At 40.8% G+C, this 21,795-nt stretch overlaps 1 protein-coding gene across 1 annotated transcript in view; it reads right to left on the bottom strand.

The window, feature by feature from the left end:
* LOC139709011 (amyloid-beta A4 precursor protein-binding family A member 1-like) overlaps nt 1-5,544 on the bottom strand; it is a 47,228-nt gene extending 41,684 nt beyond the window's left edge. Inside the window, exon 1 of the mRNA XM_071620978.1 lies at nt 5,295-5,544. Coding sequence (XP_071477079.1) covers nt 5,295-5,544 — 250 coding nt within the window. The remainder of the gene's footprint in view (nt 1-5,294) is intronic.
* Between the last annotated feature and the right edge of the window lie 16,251 nt (nt 5,545-21,795).

The following is a 21,795-nucleotide window of genomic DNA, read 5'->3' as shown; positions in this document are numbered from 1 at the left end:
ACAAGAGACAGAGCATTCTCAGAAGTAGCAAACCTATATGTCATTTCATATCTCGTACACATATTCCACATTGTTTATGTAGTAGTACAGATTTCACAGCAAACTCGACACAATTACATACAGTAGGTAGATAAATGATATTATTCGTCTCAAATTTGTTTGATGCAATAAAGGCATGAGTCAATACACTATGCTGATTAAAACTGTATTGAACATTGTTTCAATGTACACAAAGAACCACGTATCATGTTGTATGTAGGCAGACAAACTGCATCAAACTCTCTCCAGCTTAAAACAAACAGATAACAAACAAAAACCAGCTCCAGTAACTAATAATAATAATGATAATGTTACTACTACTACTACTACTACTACTACTACTACTACTACTACTACTTCTACTACCAATGATTATAATAATGACAATAATAATAATAATAATGATAATAACACTAATAAAAATAATGATAATGATATCACTATTATTATTGTTATTATTATTATTATTATTATTATTATTATTATTATTATTATTATTATTATTATTATTATTATCATCATCATCATCACCATTATTAGTATCATTACTACTACTACTACAACAACAACAGACTCTTATAAATGCCCTATGGCATGCACTGTATTTCAATTTTGAGGTTCTATTTTATACTCTGCTCACTCTCTCTCTCCCTCTCTCTCCCTTTTCCTTTTTAGTATCTTCAGGGTAATCAAGCCTAATGGCCTTTTGCCACAAATGGCTACTAACAAGCACACGCATTTGTGGCATTGCTTTGGTGCCCGTGCCATTGATTCAAAGTGGTTGTCGGATCACCAATGGCAGTGGCTTGCAGCAGCATAGGGTGTACAGGGAAAAGGATAAGGGAATAGAAAGGGGGGTGGGGCAGAGGAATATGACTGACTATATGAATGAACAAGTGGTATCTCTTCTCCCGCCATCCTGCATAGGAAATTGCTTTCCTTCATTCAAATACAACAGCAGGATCTGTGCTGCCTTCCATCAAATCAACCCGACATGGATGGATTTATATTTGGTGGCCTTTCTTTCTTTGTCTTTTTTTTCTTTGTCTTTTTTTTTTAAAGACTGCAGCAGGGCTTTGCTTGCAAGTTGTAGGGCAAATGAAATGTTTTTCGACAAGGAATCCCTCCCCTCAGGGATGGGAGCTATACGTTGTCAGAGATTGCCATAGTGCCTAATAGATATCATGATGAAACCCATGCGTGTCATATGCCTAAATAAATATGGAGCTCCTTCGACTATCAACTCATTCACTAGCAGAATACAAAGGTACATCACTGCACAGAATCTTCTATAACAAGATCCACCATACTATAAATCATAGCTTACACAGGGAGTATAGCAAGAGATATGTACTCAGTACCATGCTATGAATTATAGCCTGGAGAGGAAGTAAAGTAGAAATATATTGCACACCGAGACACTTCTCATCTGATTACTGGAATGAAATTTGCAATTGTGTGCTCATAAAATAAGTGTGTTTCCATTATAATCTGAGGATGTTGACCACTGAAGGTAGAGTTGTCACTTTGTCCAAAATGAATATTATGATATACTTACTTCCTTGTTTATATTCTATTTGGTAGCTACATTATATCTCAACCACAGTTTTGGCATGGTGAAATTCTGTAACTCTTTGGAAGGTTGTCTGGATGCAGAATATATCGAATCCTGAAAGTTATTGGGGAATAAAAAAATGATGCTACATTTTTCCCGACGTCAAAAGGATGTATGGAAGGGTTTGGGTGGGGTATGGGATCTTATATTATAGCCCATACTCTGGCTGTTCACCCACATCCATCCATGTCCCACAATGAGCCTCACAAATGAAGCATTAGCGTGTGACAAAAGGAAGGTCTTGCCACGCTAATGAGATGGACTACAATCGTCTTGCGGCCCCAACGCGTAATTGCAGCTAATAGCTTCGGAGCACGAGGGAGAGCGAGAGAGCGCTCGCGCGAGAGAGAGGGAGAGAAAAAGTCACGTACAACATGCTGCGATGTCTGAGCACAAACAGAGGTCACCATCAGGGGAGCTTCACAACATTTGGATTAATCTGGGTTTGGAGGCACACTGATAAATAATGTACTGACATTTTAATTATGATATGAAGATGATCATCATCATCATTATGAACATGTGACTGCAGTAAGCAACTGAGTATGTAGTTGCACAGACAAAAGCCCAGCACAACAATGAGTTTTTGCAGGCTTAGCACACTCGTCAGAATCATGGTTTGATAAATAGTTGATAACCATGAAATTTCATACTCACAAAGTAAGTGAAGAGCAGTAAAACAGAAACATCATATCAACACCTATATTCTTCAATTCTTTCTTGAAATATCTTGTTGCTTTGACAGTCATTTTTTTTTTAATCATTAATGAATGTAGACAAATTGGGGTGGGGGGGGGATAGTCCAAGGAATGCTCTGTCTTCCCATCATCCCTTTCACCACCTTTCCTCACATCACCAGCTGTATATCTGAATTTCAATCAGTCGGAATGTATCCCCTTCCTCACAAAATTGGCAACTCTCTCTCTCTGTGTCTGCCGGCTTGGCGAGGAATTTTGATAAGTCAACTGTCAAACAGGATATGCATCACCTGTACCGTGGAACAGTGATGGAGCACAACAAATAGAAATCTTATCGACTTGCTGTAACATGACGACAAAGTGCATTCAACATTTTTTTTTTCAAAAACAAAAAACAAAAAACAAAAAACAAAACAAAAGAGAAGATTCCAAGCATTATCTTTCCCAGCCAAAGTAAACCCTACCAGTTTATTTTCAGCATGAAAAATGAACAGAACAGAACTAAACAGAAACTGTTTTTTGAGTTGCTATAATGCGACAAGGTACTTTTTTTTTTTGGTTCAAATTTAAAGATTAAAGGGATTTTATATTTCTAAGTTTGAGTACGAGCTGCCACTTCATTTCCTGCAAGCAAATTTAGTGAGGTTCCCCATGGCACACAAGTTCTCCATTCTCAAATTACCGGTAGCCATTCTCATTCGGAGCAAAATCACATTTCAATCTTACAATTATTTTTTGGAAAGTTTGTGGTTTCGTTACCACAGTGAAATGTAGAACACACAGTATCCATTCTGCGCACGATTTGCGTAAAACTTGTAGAGAATGCATTATCAATGTACAGTGTATTCTACTCACAGAGTGGGGAACATGTACCACACCACTGGAGTTGGCAAGGGGCCTTCCATGACGCGTGTACATGGGATTTATCATTAGCTGTCGGTAGTACAGGCATTCTATAGGACTATAGAGAGACTGGACGGGACATTTGATCTACGTGCCATGTGGTAAGACAATCCAGCTACTGCCTGACAGACATTTCCTCCGTCAGTCCATTACAGACTATGACAGTTTCGCTGCGTTGGATTTCCCAGAAGGCATGTTGCACTAAACTGTGCAAGGTTGCTGATCACACGTGACCAGAATCCCATATTCTCCCCCGAATATTAACTATGTCACTGCAATCGAGTGAGAGGAAACACTATTTTCAGCCACAAACAAATTTTGGCATACTCGTAAGCAAACAAGCACTCAAAGACATAACTACAGGATAATCACACAGAGATGTGAACACAATTGGAACTGCCACTATGGCTGTACCAGGGAGGTGTGCCACCTCCCTGGCTGTACCTACATCACTACACTGTATATAAGTCCATGACATTGGTGCAGGAAAAATGGAGTTCTCCATTCATTTTGCATCTTCACCCACACACAAAGAGAAGGTACTTCAATTCATAATCACCTCCCGGTCTCTTTCTGCACTTGTACTTTAATGTGTAGTTGTCGCTCGTTTTCAACATGTCCAGCGGGTGAACTTCAAACTCCTGAGCTAGCGCCAAAGTTTTACACAAACTGTCCCCATTTCCTCAGTGTCAAAGGTACTGAATGTGCAACACAGATGTCAGATTCCTCACTCGCTGGTTACAAGGAAAACATCTGGTCGACACAGGCAAGCATGAAAGCAATCCTAAGCAAGAGTTGATGTATGGCGTAAGGGAGAATCCCACACAAGAGAAATACATGCACAGTTTGGCCAAATTTCAGCTCCAAATCAACACAGTGCACAGACATACATACACACACACATGCACATCAGATACAGTGAAAGTTGAGGAAGTAGCAATAGTCCCACTTAGTGAGATAGTTGTGATTCAACAGAACGCTTCCTCTGAGACGGACAAAAAACAAAACACAATACAGTGTTTCCATAACGCTGCAGAAGATCTCAGGATCGCAAGTCAACGTCTCTGACACAGGAAGTTAACGCTGCCCACGTGACACACGCCACTCTGATCTTTGAAAGTAGTTCCTGCCTAGTCTTTGATCAAGACTACTGTGAGCAACAAACTGCACAATGCTTCTGTCTGCTTCATAGCTCCTTAGCCGACAGATTCACCTTATACACTGAAGTTGTTTAGATATACATACTCATGACAGCACTGACAGAACTTTGCAAAGTTCAAAACAAAAACATGTATTTCAATAAATGGTAAATATGACACTTACAGAATGTTCCTGTCAAATTTCAAGTCACAGTAATTGTACAACTTTTCAACCCTCACAAGCATAGTACCAGATCCACTCAAAAGAACCAAAAAAAAAAAAAACTCACTTAATTCTGTAAATGTGCAACTACCGTACTTTTAAAGGCACACGGTCCCGTTGTTTTAGTCAATGCATACGCGGGCGCACGGCGCAAGTTTCCTATAGAGACCTACGCTATCAACTCTTCTTTAGCGCTTATGCTTTGGCCCATTTCCGCGAGTCCGAAGAAGTCCGATCCACTGTAGTCAGGGGTCCGATCACAGTTCGGCTCATGATTCGGCTGAGGGGGATGGCAGCTTTAGCAAACTTCTTTTGTGATGTCATACTAAGAAGCACATAAGCACGCTTCCTGGCATCATTACAGACTGCATGATGCGCAGAGAAGACAACAAAGGCAATGTTACCTAGCAACACCTACGCGCTTTACTCTTGATGACAGCTCAACTTCGGCTATCTTCATATCATGCTAACGGTGATTGGCAGTATTATCCAACAGCACCCTCTAATCCACCGGGACTATGCGCCTTTAAGAGACATTTATGTTTACTCTACTACATCTTCCTGCATGCTCTAGAACATCATCAGGGAGATTTGATCAAAGGACGAAATTTGTACAATGTCAAGGATAAAAAGAAAGAAAAAAAGGTGGCTGTTACCAAGGTTACATCCTTTCTCACCTCCACCAGGTCGTTTCCTGCACTTGTACCTCAGGGTGTAGTTGCCCTGTGTGCGCAAGGCCTTGGAAGGCACTGGTTTCTGCCAGGGCAGGGGTTTGTTCTCGCCCTCCTCCTCCTCTTTGCTCTTCTTCACACTCCCACCATCTCCTCCATCTCGTTTGGACTTGCGGCTGACGCCGTCGTCCAGGCAACCGTCCTTATTGTTAACACTTGGGATCTCCCTCATGGGAATCACCTCATTGGCACTCATGGCTGGCATGCTGCTGGTACGGTGGTTAGCCGGTGTTTGTCAGCTGGTGTCGCCGCGGTCTGCGCCCACGACAACCTCGGCCCAGCGGCCCTCCACCTCCCCTATTTGCTTGAGTACTGCTGGCACATTGCCGACGAGCAGGCCAGCTATCGGTGCGACTCTAGAAAACATGTAGGCCTCCACGAATCTTGGTTAAAGATATCCTTTCATTTCACAGTTTGTTTCCAACTTAATGATGATTCCGTTTATGGAGTTCACTGTACGTCAAGAGCAGACCTAAAATTTGATATCATCAAATTACCCAGTAGGATGCAAATTGCTGCCCAAACACTCTGTTAGAAAACTGCGGTGAATCACAAGTGATGAGTAATATATCCAAAAATGTATATTTCCAAACCGAAATATGTGACATCCATCTCTATTTTCCAATAGACTCTCACTGGTAAATGGGCACATTAGATCTGGAGGAACTCCTTATCATCACATCTTCAAGAGAGAAAGCAATCCAAATTCATCAACACGCTGCTATGAATGCTCTTCCAAAGATACGATCCACCAATCACTGACAATGGCACCTCCTCCATTATAGTGACAAGTAGCGCGATATCACACATCACAACTGAAATGCAGGTTTATCTCTCACCGAAGCTCATGCCTCAAAAGCAGACATAGAAAAGAAAAGAAAAAACACACCGCTCCAAATTAACAGGGATGGGATGAAAAGGGCGAGTACACAGGCAACACTCTTTTCCTAATCATCCAAGGTATCATTTTCCTCTCAGAAAGTCTCAGAAGCCTGTGTCACCACTTCCTCATTCCATGGACGCATCGCAGCGCAATGTTTCAGAACTGAGCCACCATCTGAGAGCTATACTCATCCACGGCATCCCTACTACACACACACACACACACGCGCACACACACAGACGGGTCCCCTCTCTCCTTCCTTCACCCTCTCTTCCTCTCTCACTTCTATGCCCTTCTCTCCACACAAGCACGCGGACGCAGCTGAAAGCTTTTTGGGGGGGAGTACGTGCACACACTCTAACCCCTAGCACTACTCCGCATCTGCCCTGCCCCTCCCGTAGGAGATGCGCTACGCCCCGATCTACAGATGGGCGCGAGCGGGGATGGTGGGGCATTGGATGCACCGATAACAATGTTGGCTGCGATGTCGTCGATGAATAATACAGCTGCACTGACAGTGGCATCAGAGCGGAGTGATAAGAAATGGACTGCATTAGGGTGAGAGCGGAGTGTCAAAAGGAGTTGGGGTGCTGGACCGGTGCTGTCCAGTGACCCCTCCGCCCCCCCCCCCCCTTCCTCTTTCCCCTTCTCTTTCCCCTTCTCCCCTGTAATAATGGCAGCAAGATTCAAAAGAGAAATTTTGCATGGTTTATTTTCGTATGTTCACACCACTTGCCATACATGACAGAGAGAACCCCCTCCGACTATTCCCATCGTAAGTCAATTAATTCATGGACTGATTTAAAACCCTCTTGCGCTAATCGATGTTGGAGTAAAGACTGGTGGAAAACCGAATGACTCACTTTCAGCCTTGAATATTTCCTTTCACTCACTGCACTTTAGCACACAGGTTTGCACTTGAACAAAAAAGGGGGAGTCTGCAATAGATGAAGCAACTGGTTGCATGTAACTATAATATGATGGCTTCACAACTCGTGCTAAAGAAGAAGTTGTTGTTGTCTTTATCACTTTGAGTCTGTACAGAAATCAGAAGCCTGAAGTATTGATATTTCTTAAATGTCAGTGTGATTTAAAGGGGTTCCTGGTAGATTGTAGTGGCAGATAGAGCGCTGTGGAGAGGAGCTTACAAGAATTTGTCACTTGATGGTTCGTGAAGTGGTGCAGAAAGCGAGAGTTTGAGTGTGTTGTGAAAAAATTCTGAATACTGTCCTTTCTATAAAGGGCACCTATGTCAGGGCTAAGATTTAAAGCTTAGAGGAATGGAAGTGTTTAGAAAGAAAAAAAAAACAAATCAAATGGCAAAAGACTAAAGTACAATGACTGGGTAAATATAGTATCATAATAAATGCTGTTCTTCAAAACTCTGTTTTTCTTTGACCAACATCAATGGGAGGCATAAAAATTGACCAATATTTCAATCAGACAATTGGGTTTGCCTCAGCTGACTTCATCCCACTGTGCAGCCGTCATGAATGAATACTTTTCAATTTCCCATCACAGATACGATCTGAATCTGCATTTTAAAAAAAAAGGCCTACTGTACAACATGACACTAAAAACAACACAAACATCAACAAAACTGTTCTTCAAATAGCACAATGAACTGATTTGAATTGATTTATCAGGCATTTAAATCTAACAACCATAAACCAAGTATGAACTCCATAGTTTTGTATGATGTTAGCTCCCATCTTTTCCCATACAATTTTGAATTACTTTGAACATTCCATTTTCCCTTTCTTTAATTTGCTACTTTGGCAAGCATGAAAAATAAATGTGTACTACTCCTAATATCAATAAACATGTCTTAATGCTGTTAAAAAGTTTTAACCTTAACTTTAAAAAATCAAAAGACACATTTAAAGTGCTTTTAATATTTACTGGAATTCATATTTTCAGTTTCATAAATTGCTGCAGCATTCTCTCTGTCTCAGAATTGTCTTTAGCTGACAGGTACATGTGGTTTATAGACCATCTGCAACTTTTTTTTTTCTTGGTGGGCACCGCTCTTGCGAAACCATCTGCACAACAGATCTCATCCCTAAATCATCTTGTGCCAAAAATACCAGACCAAGAGATGTAGTGAGACATAAGGAGGATGAGAGAGATAAGAGGAGGCAGAAATATACGAATTAGGAGATGGCACGAAACGGAGGGATGGCAGTCCACGGCAGAAAGATGCCTGCTACGGTGAGATGCGCCCCTCCAAAATTTGTGTCTGCGGTGACAACGAGAAACAACGGCACCGGAACGGTGCAGATGAATTTGTCTGTACTAATGCCATCACGCTGGTGTATGGCATGGCAGAAGGCTTTAAGAAGCTTAGTTTTCCGAGCCACTCTCCTGTCTAAATGTCTCTCCTTGGATCTTATCTGGATGCTTCATCAGGCAAAATGATACGGTGCCTTCACTTTGTAATTTTGCTTGGCTCGCTTACTCTTGCGCTCAATAAGAGGCATTGATGTTTATACTGCTTATCATCTGTATGTCATTCTTCCCTCGAATTTATGATGGCCCTAGGAAAAGCAGCAGCAAAGTATAATATTTTCAGTACAGAAACATACAAAGGCATATCATCTCCTTGAGCCTTTTCTTTTTCCTTTTATGACAGCAAAAAAGATATTTTAACAGTATCATATTTTGGTCGCCTGTTGTATACACAAAAAGCCATTACCAGTTTGATAAGCATCCATCATCTCGATTTCTCTTTCAACCGCATCTGGTGTTTTCATGCTACTGTCTCCTCTTCTATACCTACCCTTCCTCCTCTCTGACTTCTACATTATGTATTTTACATACCTCTCAACCAAGATCCCCCTTCTCCTCCATCTCATCCAATTCTATTTGGCTTTCATTCCAACCTTCTTTCATCCCGACTCCTATTTCCTCTCCACCCTTCTTCTTTTCTGGCTCATTCTTCATCCCATCCCTCCCTCAAATGCTGGTTCCCCTAGACAACTTCCTTTCTCCCATCCACCTTCTCCAATCTTTCCTTCCACCCTTTCCCACATCCAATCCATCCCTCCTCAACCTGCCTTATCCCAATGCCGCCTCTTTCTCTAACCCAATCCCTATCGCTCAAGTAACCCTCTCTTCAATCCTTTTCCTTTTCCACTTGCCCAGTTTTCTACTCTAGTTCCTTTTTACTCACTCCAAAACTTCCTATCCCAACCGTTTTCATAATCTACCCCACTTTTAAAGGCATAATTTACCCTTTGCAGATGAAACAAAAACCCAGCATTAGTGCTTCAAAGTAGTTCTAAAATGTGAGTTAGGGATAGAAACGAGCAATGTAAAAATTTGAACCAGTATAATCGATGTTAAATATTGTGAAATCTACAACATGGGAACAATAGTTATTATAAAAATGTTTCCAGACTAAACCGTCTACAGTTAAGGTTTAATGAGAAAAATAGTGATATCTCCTTATATTTTAGGCTTTATTGCAAAAAATTTATATGGTAGGATGTTTTATAATACCACTAACCTACACACATCAAAAGTGTGTGAACATTTTTTAAATCACTGCTCCCAAAGGTAAACAGGACCTTTAATCTTCTATGGTGGGGAATTTGAAAGATGATTTTAGTACATCATCAAGTGCTCCTTTCTTCCTACTTAATCCTTCTATGGCTTTATCTAACTCATCGACTGCCTTTTAATCTCTACTTGATCCCACTTCCCTCTTGTCTTGCTCCTCTTTTTGTCCTTTCCTCTATCCAAAACCTCCATATATATATATTTTTTTTTTGATATCAGAACATTTTAGTTTGAAATTATTTAAAGTTCAAGTCCTCCATCTTAATCCCCTTTCCACTGCTTCTATCCTCTATACCTTGCCTTTAACCCCACTAACTCCCATCTGCATCCAGATATAGATGTCTCTCCCTCCTCCCTATTAATATAAGGAGTTTGAAGGATGAATCAAGAAATTAGTCAGTACTCATCTCCCTCTACATTCCCACTCCTCTTCATCATTGCTTTTAATCCCTGCCGACGTACAATGTAGGTTGTAAACGGGGTTGGAGCGCTCGTCTCGAGTAGAGCACCCGCATTTGACGATGCGGGAATGCGAACATACCTTCAATGCGATGATAGCTTTGCAGGGCTATCAAAACGGAGCCGGCTCGAGAAGTGATACATGCCTTGAGCTCGGACTTTGTGACATGGATGCCTGCTATTCAGATTGACCTTTTCTTCTTCTTTGCTGTGGAGTTTCCAGTCCTCTGTGCGCAGCAGAATGCATGAATCCTAGTTAAGATGTTTACAGCAAGTTAAAGGATCTACCGGATAGAATCAAGTTGTTTGTTTTTATACTTTCAAAATTCCCACAAAAATGATGATAAAAATAATTCTAAGATACTGCAGGATTACAGCCCTGTATTTCAAATCTCAGGTCACACTATAAATCGATACGACAGTGAGAAATCAAAATACAGGGAGACTATAGAGCTTCTTTTTTATCTAAAACTTGTCATGGCATCTTTTTATGGATATGAGATGCAGGAGCCTAATTATATTCATCCTCCACAAATTTCACAGACTTCACATCCTGCACTCCAATTGAATCCTTTGAACTCTGGAACTCCCCACCTCCCCCCTCCCCCCCAAAAAAGAGTTATCATTAACAAAATACAAATGGACTATCTGTAAACAAAATTTCATTCTTTTGCTATGCAAAGCCCGTATATAATCTTTAATAAGGACCACAAAAAAATATATATATATCCTATAGCCCATGAAAACAGAAACATTATCGGTAACGAATGTACATGTATCTTCCAGCAGTCACTTATCAAGTGATCAACAATCACTGGCCATATCGAGTCACTGGATGAACTGCAGGCCTTCCCCTACACATTTTCTCTCAGATTTGTTGGTGTGCAATGGCCAAGGTACAATGTACATGGTTGATAAAAATGAAGGGAAAAAAAGCCTTGTACAAGACTAGTGCATTTGGAGTATTAGCCCACCTCATCATCAAAAACATACCGACAACCTAGGCTCCTTTCAAGAATAAAATGTACTATAAATACATCCTGTATAAATTCCTGTCTCTCCTTTAATACCCACGAATAGATACAGATAAATAATCAGATATATACTGTACATATACTTGGCGCACATGCTCATGCCTATGAGAACTGCAATGTTGAGAGGAGACGTGAGGTTTATCACTTTGTTACCACACCCTCGAGGAGTAGGGAGCATTTAGGTAGGATTTCATAGACCCCATCATAGCCAGGGGAAGCGAGTATCACATACAATAGCTATGACATTTTGAGATAGAGGACCTCAAGAGGGTAAAGGAGGGTCAAGTATCACGCCACTAATATATGCGGAACCCAGTACATATGGCTACATCACAGTTATAACAAAACAAAGCGCCATCACATGGACTGATGATCTTGACATTTGTGCATGGGGCGGGGGGTGTTATGATTCTGAGGTAACTGCAATTCTACTTATATGATACAATGGCAACATGGTCAATTGCTTTCATGAATGATGCCCAATTTCTTTTGTTTTTGGTTTTCAATTCACATCACCTCTCTCTTTTTGAAATGGCACAAAACTCCGAATGTGCACAATAAACCCCCCTCCCCCCCCCCCAAAAAAAAAAATGTTTCTCAGAAATCACATCATTTGGGAACTCTCATGACAGAAGAGCTTGCAAAACTGGGCCACGTAAGCATCTCTGGCATTGCATGGTAAATTACCGGTTTACCGGTCACAGGCTTCTGCAAAATTGTGGCTGAGATGAGATGTTTCATGGTGAGTCAGAAGATCTTGTGCATGCTTGATGGATGTCAACTGAGACAAATTGACAGTCATTCCAAGGGGAAAAAAACCCTACATCCCAGCAAATCCAAACAGAGAAATAACAGAAACACGCCCTTTGCATGGAGTCGATGACGTATTATTCATCTCACAGAAATCCCACACAGATACATGTATCTCTGCAACTTTTAATGAACTGAGATTGGTCTTTGTCAACCAGATTTAGATGTTGTAGTTCATGTCATCAAGCAATTTTTTTTTTTTTTTGGGGGGGGGTGGGGGGAGAAGTGTACTCCATAGCAAACTAGAACAGAAATCCAAAAATGCTGTTCATGCATTGTTTTGTTGTTGTTGTTGTTGTTTTAACAGCAAAAGTCTATGAGTCAGTCAAAGCCAGTCTACATTCTGCTCTAAACAAGGCTGTAAGAGTGAAGGCAGGGACGTCCTTTTGACACTGACTACCAGACAAAGCTTGTCATGGATCCTTTCAAGGAACACATCATTTATGCACAGGGAAGGGTCCTGACAGATAAAAGCAGATCATCCCTGATTCATTCCCACAGGAAATGGGTGTGAGCAAATACAATCTATTTGTTTACTCTGGTTTGTTTAGGATACAGTGTACTACCAGCACAGGTATGTACAGGTCCAAAATGCCACCAGTCTCCAAGTACATTATTGCCACGAGATACTATGGGCGTTAAACCTTAATGCAATATCTTCTTATTACTCCTGTACATCAGAGCCTGGAGGAACAGTTCAACCCTTTGATGAGGTGATATATATACTGCTTGCAGGCTAAGTACACTCCAGCCCACTGCCCCCCCCCCCTCCCCCTTTTTTCCCTTTAGTGTTATCCCCTTGGCAACCGCATCTTTCCTCTTTCCTTTTAAACATGAGAGAGAGAGAATATAAGATGGTGAGCTGACAAATGTGGAAATATATGAATGTTGACAGAGATGGGATGCATTTCCTGAGGACAAATACTCAGGAAGCATCAGAAAGGCTTTCACCATACATACATACTCCGGTCAATCAGGTCTTATTTTTCTCCTACCACTTCTGGGCCTTTTATGCTTTTGTCCTCTCGTGGAAGTAGATAAATCATTCCAAAATGAAGGAAATATTGCATTAAAAAAATCTCCTTTCAAAGCACAGTGATGTGATGTTGCTTTCCAAATCTAGTAACAAGGCCTTCATCTTACACAAACTTCAATCCATATGAAATATTTATCCTTGGGTTGATTCCAACCCACAAAATACATAAAACCTACTTCTATCACTTTCTATCAACAACCTCTCATCTCATCACAAATTAAACAGTCACAAATTCATAAACACAATTTAAAAGAAATTTGTGCAGAATAAGCAAAAAAATTCAGTGATATCAAATGGACCCACCAGATAAACAGTCACTTATTCTACTGCTTTTATGGACCAAGTATACCATGCACTAAAGAATAAGCATTGGTATCTTCTTATCACAATCATTCTACATCTTCTTCTTCTTCTGTAATCTTCAAAAGGTAATGCAGCTTGTTACAAAGACGAATATGAATTGTGTGCTTGTTTTCAGGAGGAACATGGCTCTTCTAAAGGCCACCGCACACTACACGATCCGACTGGTCTTAAAGTCTTAAGCCAAGCTGGGTCTTAAGACCAGTCGTACGACCGGACACCGCACACTATACGACCCGACTGTAAAGCGCGCGCAGTGCGCACTGCGCGCGCTTGCATTTTACTGCATTGTGAATGGCTGAAAGCCTACGACCAGTCGGTAGAAATTCAACATGTCAAATCTCTACGACTGGCGCTAAGACCCAGTCGTACGACTGGAAACTGGCAAGACTGTGACGTCACACTTCTAGTCTTAAGGTCTTAAGACCGGTGAATCGGGGCAAAATCGTGTAGTGTGCGGCGGGCTTAAGAGGCTGATACGAATTGACCAATAAGAAGATCTTAGGATTTTTCAACTGTGTCAGATTTAGTTAGACTTGTGGCAGTACTGAGTTATCAAAAAAAAAAAAAAAAAAAAGGAAGGAAGACTTCTGTAAAACCAGATATTTCTGAGTGCATGAAACTTTCATAAATTTCATTGAGTAAGGAAAATGCTAGCAAAAATTCCTGTCTTAACAATGCATTAAATGCCAGTACAATGCTGTAAATCCTACATAAATTATGCTCAGAAACAATGACCAATCTACCCCTTTCAAATAATGAATTAATCCTATTCGTAGATACTAGTATGCATACCCATGTGCACATTACAGCTCGGGCCAGGCAGCATGCTTCCATAGTTAACTATTGGTATGTGTACTAGTAGTGCATTTTTTTTTAAATTATGCATGTTTAGTAGTGCATAGTTAGTTTTGTTGTATCATTTATATCAACAAGCAGTGTGTGTTCAACATATCCCTTTATTACCAGTAAAATGATGACTCATGATTTGTTTTCATGGTCACCAATTCGTGAAAGTTTCATGCTGGTTCTACATTTCGTACAGTACACAAACAAACACCATAAAAGTCAACTTCAGCCATCCGAAAGAATAACATGTCTGTCTATGGCTTTTAATTAAGAGGTCTGCCATGTCTTTTACATGTTGGGCATGTACGTTCCGGAAATGACCAACCTTGAAGACAAGAACGAGGGATAAAATCTCGTTTGACGGCAAAGCCTGCAGCCATCCAAGGTTTTCAAGGTAGCCACAATCGAGCGGCAAAGGTACGCTCGATGAATTATACATCTTCAGCTCTTTTTACATGAAGGACTTGGCAAATTGATGAATTGAAGTATCCGAATGGCATCGCATAACACCGGTTTGTAAACAGCAGGAACCTCTCAATGAAGCAAAGGCAATACAGAAATCAATCACATCAAAAAACTAAGGAGCTCACCTTTATCCATTCGCAAACTGATTATTAAAAACACTGCAAGAACAGGCTGGTAATCTTTCGTCGGATACTTTCCATTACAGAAAATTTGCTATACGTGCAAGGTAAAAAGAACTAAATTTAGCTTCCTCCAAGCTGATCAAGTGAAGTATTTCTGTCTTCCGAAGGCCACAGAGAATACGCAGAGTATGATGAAAGCTATGACAGCTAAATCAGTTACTACTTTTGCCCATTTCATTCAATTTTCCAAGAAAAAAGATGACAATGACAACAACACACCAACCTAACTGAACACACAGAGATTTTACTCAGCATCCTTGATTCACTACACATTGCCTCAGTACATTGGAATGGGAGGCTGGTAGCTTATACGGTATGTTCCTGCACTCTCTCCCAACTACTAATGCACTGATGGTTGGAAAAATAAGCAAATAAGATATCCACGTCCATTACAGCAGCGTACCATGAAAATATACACATTATTTGTAAACCCATGTAAGCATGCACTGGGTTCCATGTTGGTTGATGTGTGTGACTGCATACAGCCACAGTTAGTTAATACTTAGTTAGATTGGAAGACAATTGTTCAAACTTGTCCAGATTTAGTTGGGGTCCACTTTTTCTTCGGAGGTGTTTAAAGCAACCTTAAAAATATTTTATTTCTTTCATCAGTCTGCAAAGGCAAATGAAATCTTATTCCTCAAGTGTTTGTGAGTACAGACAATCTGCTTCAGCTTACAACAAAATGAAACAAGGATATAAAATCCCTTACACAATTGTCCTACAACAGAATATCAAAAAATAGAGATTTCTTCCACATTCAAAGTTGAAAACTAAACAAGTTGTTCCACCTCAATGGTTTTTGAAAAGCTGCGAAGTCTGGTCATAATAAGGCAAATTGATGACTTATTACCACTGGCATATCTCAAAATTATCCACCGAGGACCAAAATGAAAGCAAAGATTTCCACAGCATGCAGCATAATTTCTCTTTGCCCTTGACTCGGTGGCACTCACGATGCCAAAATTCACAAAAGAGCTCAATGCAAACTCCAAGCCACAGATGACACCCACACCACATCAGGTGCATCTCTAAAAGATGATGGATGTATCACCGAAGACATCATTATTTCCTTCTTCTTCTTTTAACTAGAGACTGATATCCCACCAAAGACCACAGAAATCATTCATCCTCTCAGACTTGTCGTCTCTGTGCATTAGGATCCTCAGTGGATACACGATCCTGGTATTTTGTCATCCAGAGCAGAAGTAGTATTATAGGCAGAATGCCAATCAAGTATTTCTCGACGCCATTAACGGAGCTTTATCAATCTCTCCAAGGGGGATATGAGGTGATGTCGGAGTTTGTAGGGGGGGGGGGGAAGGGTGCCAAATCTGCTCCTGAGTGGTGGTCTCTCCCGAGAGGTAACATTTGGAGGGTATGTGACATCAGAGCTATCTACGGCACGTCCTCTTCTCCCGCCCCGCGTTCCCTCCTGGTGACGGGTGGTGTGCAGAAAAATATATCACGGAACAATGATTTCTATGATATGTCGATTTATAAGCGAGGAGGAGGAGGAAGAGATATTATACCTCTAAAGCCTAAAACAGCAAACCCACGAGTTGAAGAAAAGGGGAGCGATAGCAGTGCTGAGCTGGCAGCAGACTACAAATGCGATTAGGGATCCCACCTGCAAGTTAGCAGTAACCACTGACATACAAAGTGCCAGGGTACCCCACCCCTGGCCAGACCTTCACTTCATTCGTCGTCTTCACTGTCTGTGCAGACGTGAGGGAAAGAGAGAGAGAGAGAAAAAAAAAAAACCTAGTCTCCTAAAGCCAGGCTGTAAATTCGAATGTGACCAAACAATTTGTAGAAGCTACAAGTGTATCATACAAACCGAACACACCTCTCTCATATTTTCCCCCATCCTTTGTATCTACGTGAACGTTTGACTAATAACAATCTTTATAGTGGAGACTCAGTACCACCGAGAGTCCTGCAAAGGTGATGTCACAAGAATACATCGGGAACTCCGAACAATAAATGATAATTTCTGGACAGTCCGAGGTCACATGCATCAACTGGACAGCTGAGTCCGCACAGTTGAAATATACCCCCCCCCCCATACCACCGCATGACTCACTTTAAATCAGTTGCCTACGTACCCAATGCCTTCTGTCAGTACGTAGGCTCAGTCGAGCGAGAGGAGTGGGAGAGGGAATTCACGTCTGAAATTCAGCGTGCCGGAGTAAAGTGACCTCCTTGTCTAGTGCGCCCAAATGAAGCCAGCCAACGGACTGGAATTGAACACTACCTGGGGCCCAACATTGGGGATGAAGCGAGCCACTAAATGACCTTACCTGATTGCCCTTTATATTCTGGATGAGGGCACGAGTGTGGAGGGAGACGAGACAACCCTCCCCTCCTCTACACATACGTGTGCCTACGTACAGACACCGAAGTCCAAATCTTGTTACTGTGATACAAGATTACACTTCAGTTTCCACTGTGGATTACGTCACGCGATACCAGCCTCATAACACAGCCTGCTCTTTGCAAATCTATGGTGCAGAAATGATTTCGAGAAAATGGCTCAGAGTTCTCCCTTCATATATTCTAGCATGCTGTCAGCAGCAAACTTATATCTCTCTTCAGATGATTTTTTTTTTGCTCGTGTTTTTGCACACGATTTCCTGTTGGGAGTTTACACCCCATCTTGGGAGATTTCATCCTCTCCCGCCACCAAACTCTTTGGGGTGTGAAAGTGCATCTTGAGAGGGTCACTCAACTCTCCCTCCTCCTGCAAGGAAGTTTTCACACCCTTAGTCTCAATTCAAGGCAACGTCTATTCGTACAATCAAACACACTCCTTGAAACCACAATGCATGCATCCTTGAGACCACAATGCATGCATCCTTGAGAATACTTAGAGTAAACATTACACAATCAATCAGATTTACAGATGGTGCATCACCAAAATATCTTCTTTTTTTGACTTATTACTTCATATATGAGAGCGTTTTCAAAGAGCTCAACAAGATAACTGCCACCTGATGAGAGGCCGATTACGAGGCTAGTCGAGACCTAGATCATGTCTATTTACTGATGCATGTGGGATACAAGTGGCACCTTCCCTTAATATGGCTCTATTGATTGAGGCTGTGGGCTACGACTAGCAGTAGCAATCAAACTTGATTTCATTTCCGGAGGGGAAGGGAGGAAGGGGAGGGGGAGGGGAGGGGTGTGAGAATAAAAGCAAAAAATCCTGCGGATTGTAATCAACTTTATGTAGCTCTATGTTGGTACTGCTGTATGTCAAATGCTTGGTGAAGACATGCGGATTACTACACGTGTAGCAAGCACGCAGAGGGACACCAGTTGATTCCTTGGTTTAAAGGGAAAAAAAATTATACAGCAAAGAGCAACACAGGAAATTAACTCTACGTCTTATACTAAGTATATCTGCTCATACACATTTTTTTTTCCAGCATATGCTCATTATGAATAGATTTGCTTTAAAGGGACTGTACAGTACAGGTTGAGGTAAGGGATTCATGTTTTGAACATTTCTAAGTGAGATAATGAGAAACCTCTTATGAAATAAGAAAGAGCATGTAATTTTAAGAAGGATTCAACGTTTATTTGATGAAAATTGGTTTTGAAATGGCCGAGATATCAAAAAAAGTGATAATAATAAAAGGCGACATGCCACAACTTTATTAGGATCTCTTTGTTTCACCTTGTTTTTGGATATCTCAGCCATTTCAAAACCGATTTTCATCAAATAAACTTTCGATACCTTTTAGAATTGCATGCTCTTTGACATCTCATAGAGTGGTTTCTGAATATCTCGCAAAATGTTAAAAGCTAAATCCTCACCTCGACCAGCACTGTACACACCCTACGTTGACAGCTCTATGTGGAATATAATAGCTCTTCAGATTCTTGGGAAGAAAATGGGGGTACTCGTGAGAACTAACAGAGATGAAATTCAGCGCATGCAAATCACAGCACAAATACATAACAATTTTTGCCCAGGATAAAGCTTCACTGCCTTTCTGGTTGAAGACCAGTGCCATAAATCTAGTACCTGCTATGAACCAGGGAAGTGGAAAGACCTTCTACCTCCCTGTATGAACAGAGAGCAAAGAAAACTGGAACCTTCAACAATCCAATTTTCTGATAGAGAAGCAGGTGCTGTACATGATTGTGACTGCCTTTAACGCACGAATCTACACCCGGCACACCTTAAAGGACAAGTCCACCTATATACATGTGGACTGAGTGAATGCAAAGATATTAGCAAAACACATTAGTGAATGTTTGGGGAAAATCCAGCAATCCATTCAAAAGTTATGAATTTTAAAGTATCTGTGCAACCACTGCTGAATGAGAAGACTACTAACGTGTATGATGTCACATGCGTAGAACAATAGAAGGAAAATAAAAAGAGAATGTCACAAAACTTTACTTTTTGAATAAAGTGAATAATTCTTCGACTTGTCACTGACGCATCTTAAGGGTAATATTATTCCCCTTGCCTTCTGAAAGGGAAAAGTTGAGTGTTCTTTTGTAATGCGAGAAAAGTGAAAATATGCTGAATTTTTGTTATACTTTCTTTATATCGTTGTACACGTGTGACATCACAAGCTATAGTAGTCTTCTCATTCAGCCGTGACTGAGCAGAAACTTCAAAAATTCAAAACTTTTGAATGGATTGTCCGATTTTCCTCAAACTCTCACTGAATTGTTCTACTAATATTGCTGCATTTACTCAACCCACATGTCTATGAAGGTGAACTTGTCCTTTAACGCGCAGCCGGGGCAGATATTATCGGAGGCTTACTGTAATCATTGCGGAGAAATTAGATCAACCTGGTAAGACTTGTTTCTGCAGATGACCGCAATCTGGGTCCAACATAAAAAAAAAGGGGGGGGGGGGAGAAATATGGGTTCTGGTTGCATTCGATGAACCTTGGCTTTTATCTTGACCTTCTAACAACTCGCAGCGAAGGGGGCTTACTAAGATGGTCTGCACAGGTATGAAGAGGGGACGAAGGGTCTTATTTAAGAGAGAAAGAAAGATGCAAGGAATGGAAAAGGAAATGAGGAGGGAGGAGTATGAAGGGGTCAAAGAGACAGACATAATACGAGCCTGATTTAGAAGAGGATGCAACACGAGGATTTGATTTACAGGTGTTCTTGACTTTGGAGACTGTCATATGAAAATTCTACCAAGTATCTGAACAATTCACACCTGTAAACTGCTTAAAGCTGAATCAATGAGCACTTCCAGTCTCACTGGCATCCTCGTATTTACACAGCATGCATTTGGAGGAATTCAAAAAAAAAGAAGAAGAAAAAGAAGGATGAACCACTTCTATAATTCTGTTCAAATATTTCAACTCTTTCATCAACAAATACAGATCCAGAGATGTTGGTGAAGTACTACTGTACTTTGTCAGCCATGATCATTAACACTGTGGTCTTTATTAAAGAGTGATTTTTTTATTTTTTCATTAACCAACATATATTTACTCATGTGAATAAAAAGACCATGTGGTCTTCCATTCTGAACTCAGCACATTATATACAACTGTCTTTTAAGATGAAATTTTCACTGGACAGTGTGCACAAGAAAAAGGCTCTAAAGTTTAGTCCGGGAGCTCATTTGCTAATAACTTCATGAGCGGCAACAACACCTCCTACGCTTTTCTGTAACGCTACGGCTGTGTAAGCAAATATATATGGAAACGCATCTCTTGGAAAATATCATAATTCAAGTTGATCAGATAATATTTCATGGAGGCGACACTTTAGGCAGGCATAAGAAAATTTTCCCCTCAACTCTCAGAGGGGAGGAAATGAAGAAAATGACACTCTATTCCTCACTAAATCAGTTTATTACCGCAGACGGGCTGGCAATATTTGATACAATTTCACTTGTTTTTGGCAATATGCACAATGGCACAATCCCACGAGAGACAGCTACACAGAGAAATACACCACCACGGGACACTTATCTTCATAAATCCATCCGTCTCAAAAAGTGAACCATGTTGCTCTCAACCAATTACGGCCAGCGAGTCGCGGAAATCGGCAGCCACAAGGCAAAAAAACACAGCACTCATAATCATAGCTTGCATAATTGGGCTGGTGCCAGCGAGCGACTGTGACAAGCAACCCCGAGCATTGGAAGGCGTACACGATTACCCATTCCAAGATCAGCTTTGCATTATAGGATAGTCTTACAAGGCCCTTCTGTTTTAAAGGTCTACTGCAGAATTTGGGTATTTCTACCATCAAATGAGGGATTCTTCATGGATTACAGTCAGTCTTTGTTAGCAACAACTGTATGCATGCGATTCTTGCAAAAGTGAATGGCAAGAAATCGAATGATCATCAGATATATATGTGTCAGCTCCATTTTTGCCACTTCTCTCTTTCCAAAGAAAGTTATGGCTAAGAAATGAAGTTTGAAACAGGCACATAAAATTGGGATTATCAGTGCATAATTTAGAATGGTATTGTACTTCTTCCTTGTAAATGTGGCTATCATCACATCAATAACTGCATCTCCCTCAAATCACATCAAAGTGACACAAACTATGTAAAGGCCGAGAGAAAGTAATAAAAAATTTTTTCAGGCATGACGTTATTGCAAAGCATGTAACTACAGATGCAAGATAATGAGAATCGGTATCTGATCCAACGAACCAATCGCTCCTAACATAAGGACGAAGACCTTTTTTTCATGATACGGTCGAGTGAATTTTGTGAGCAGCGTATAACAAGTTCAACTACAAGCTCCATTGAATACACGGTGCTTTGACACATGTGTCTTCTGAGCACAGGGGAAAGGAAT

Source organism: Diadema antillarum, unplaced genomic scaffold (genome assembly GCF_040938485.1).
Source record: "Diadema antillarum isolate AM-2024a unplaced genomic scaffold, OU_Dant_1.0 seq00001399_RagTag, whole genome shotgun sequence".
NCBI lineage: Eukaryota > Metazoa > Echinodermata > Echinoidea > Diadematoida > Diadematidae > Diadema > Diadema antillarum.
This window is presented reverse-complemented; position numbering and strand designations above follow the sequence as displayed.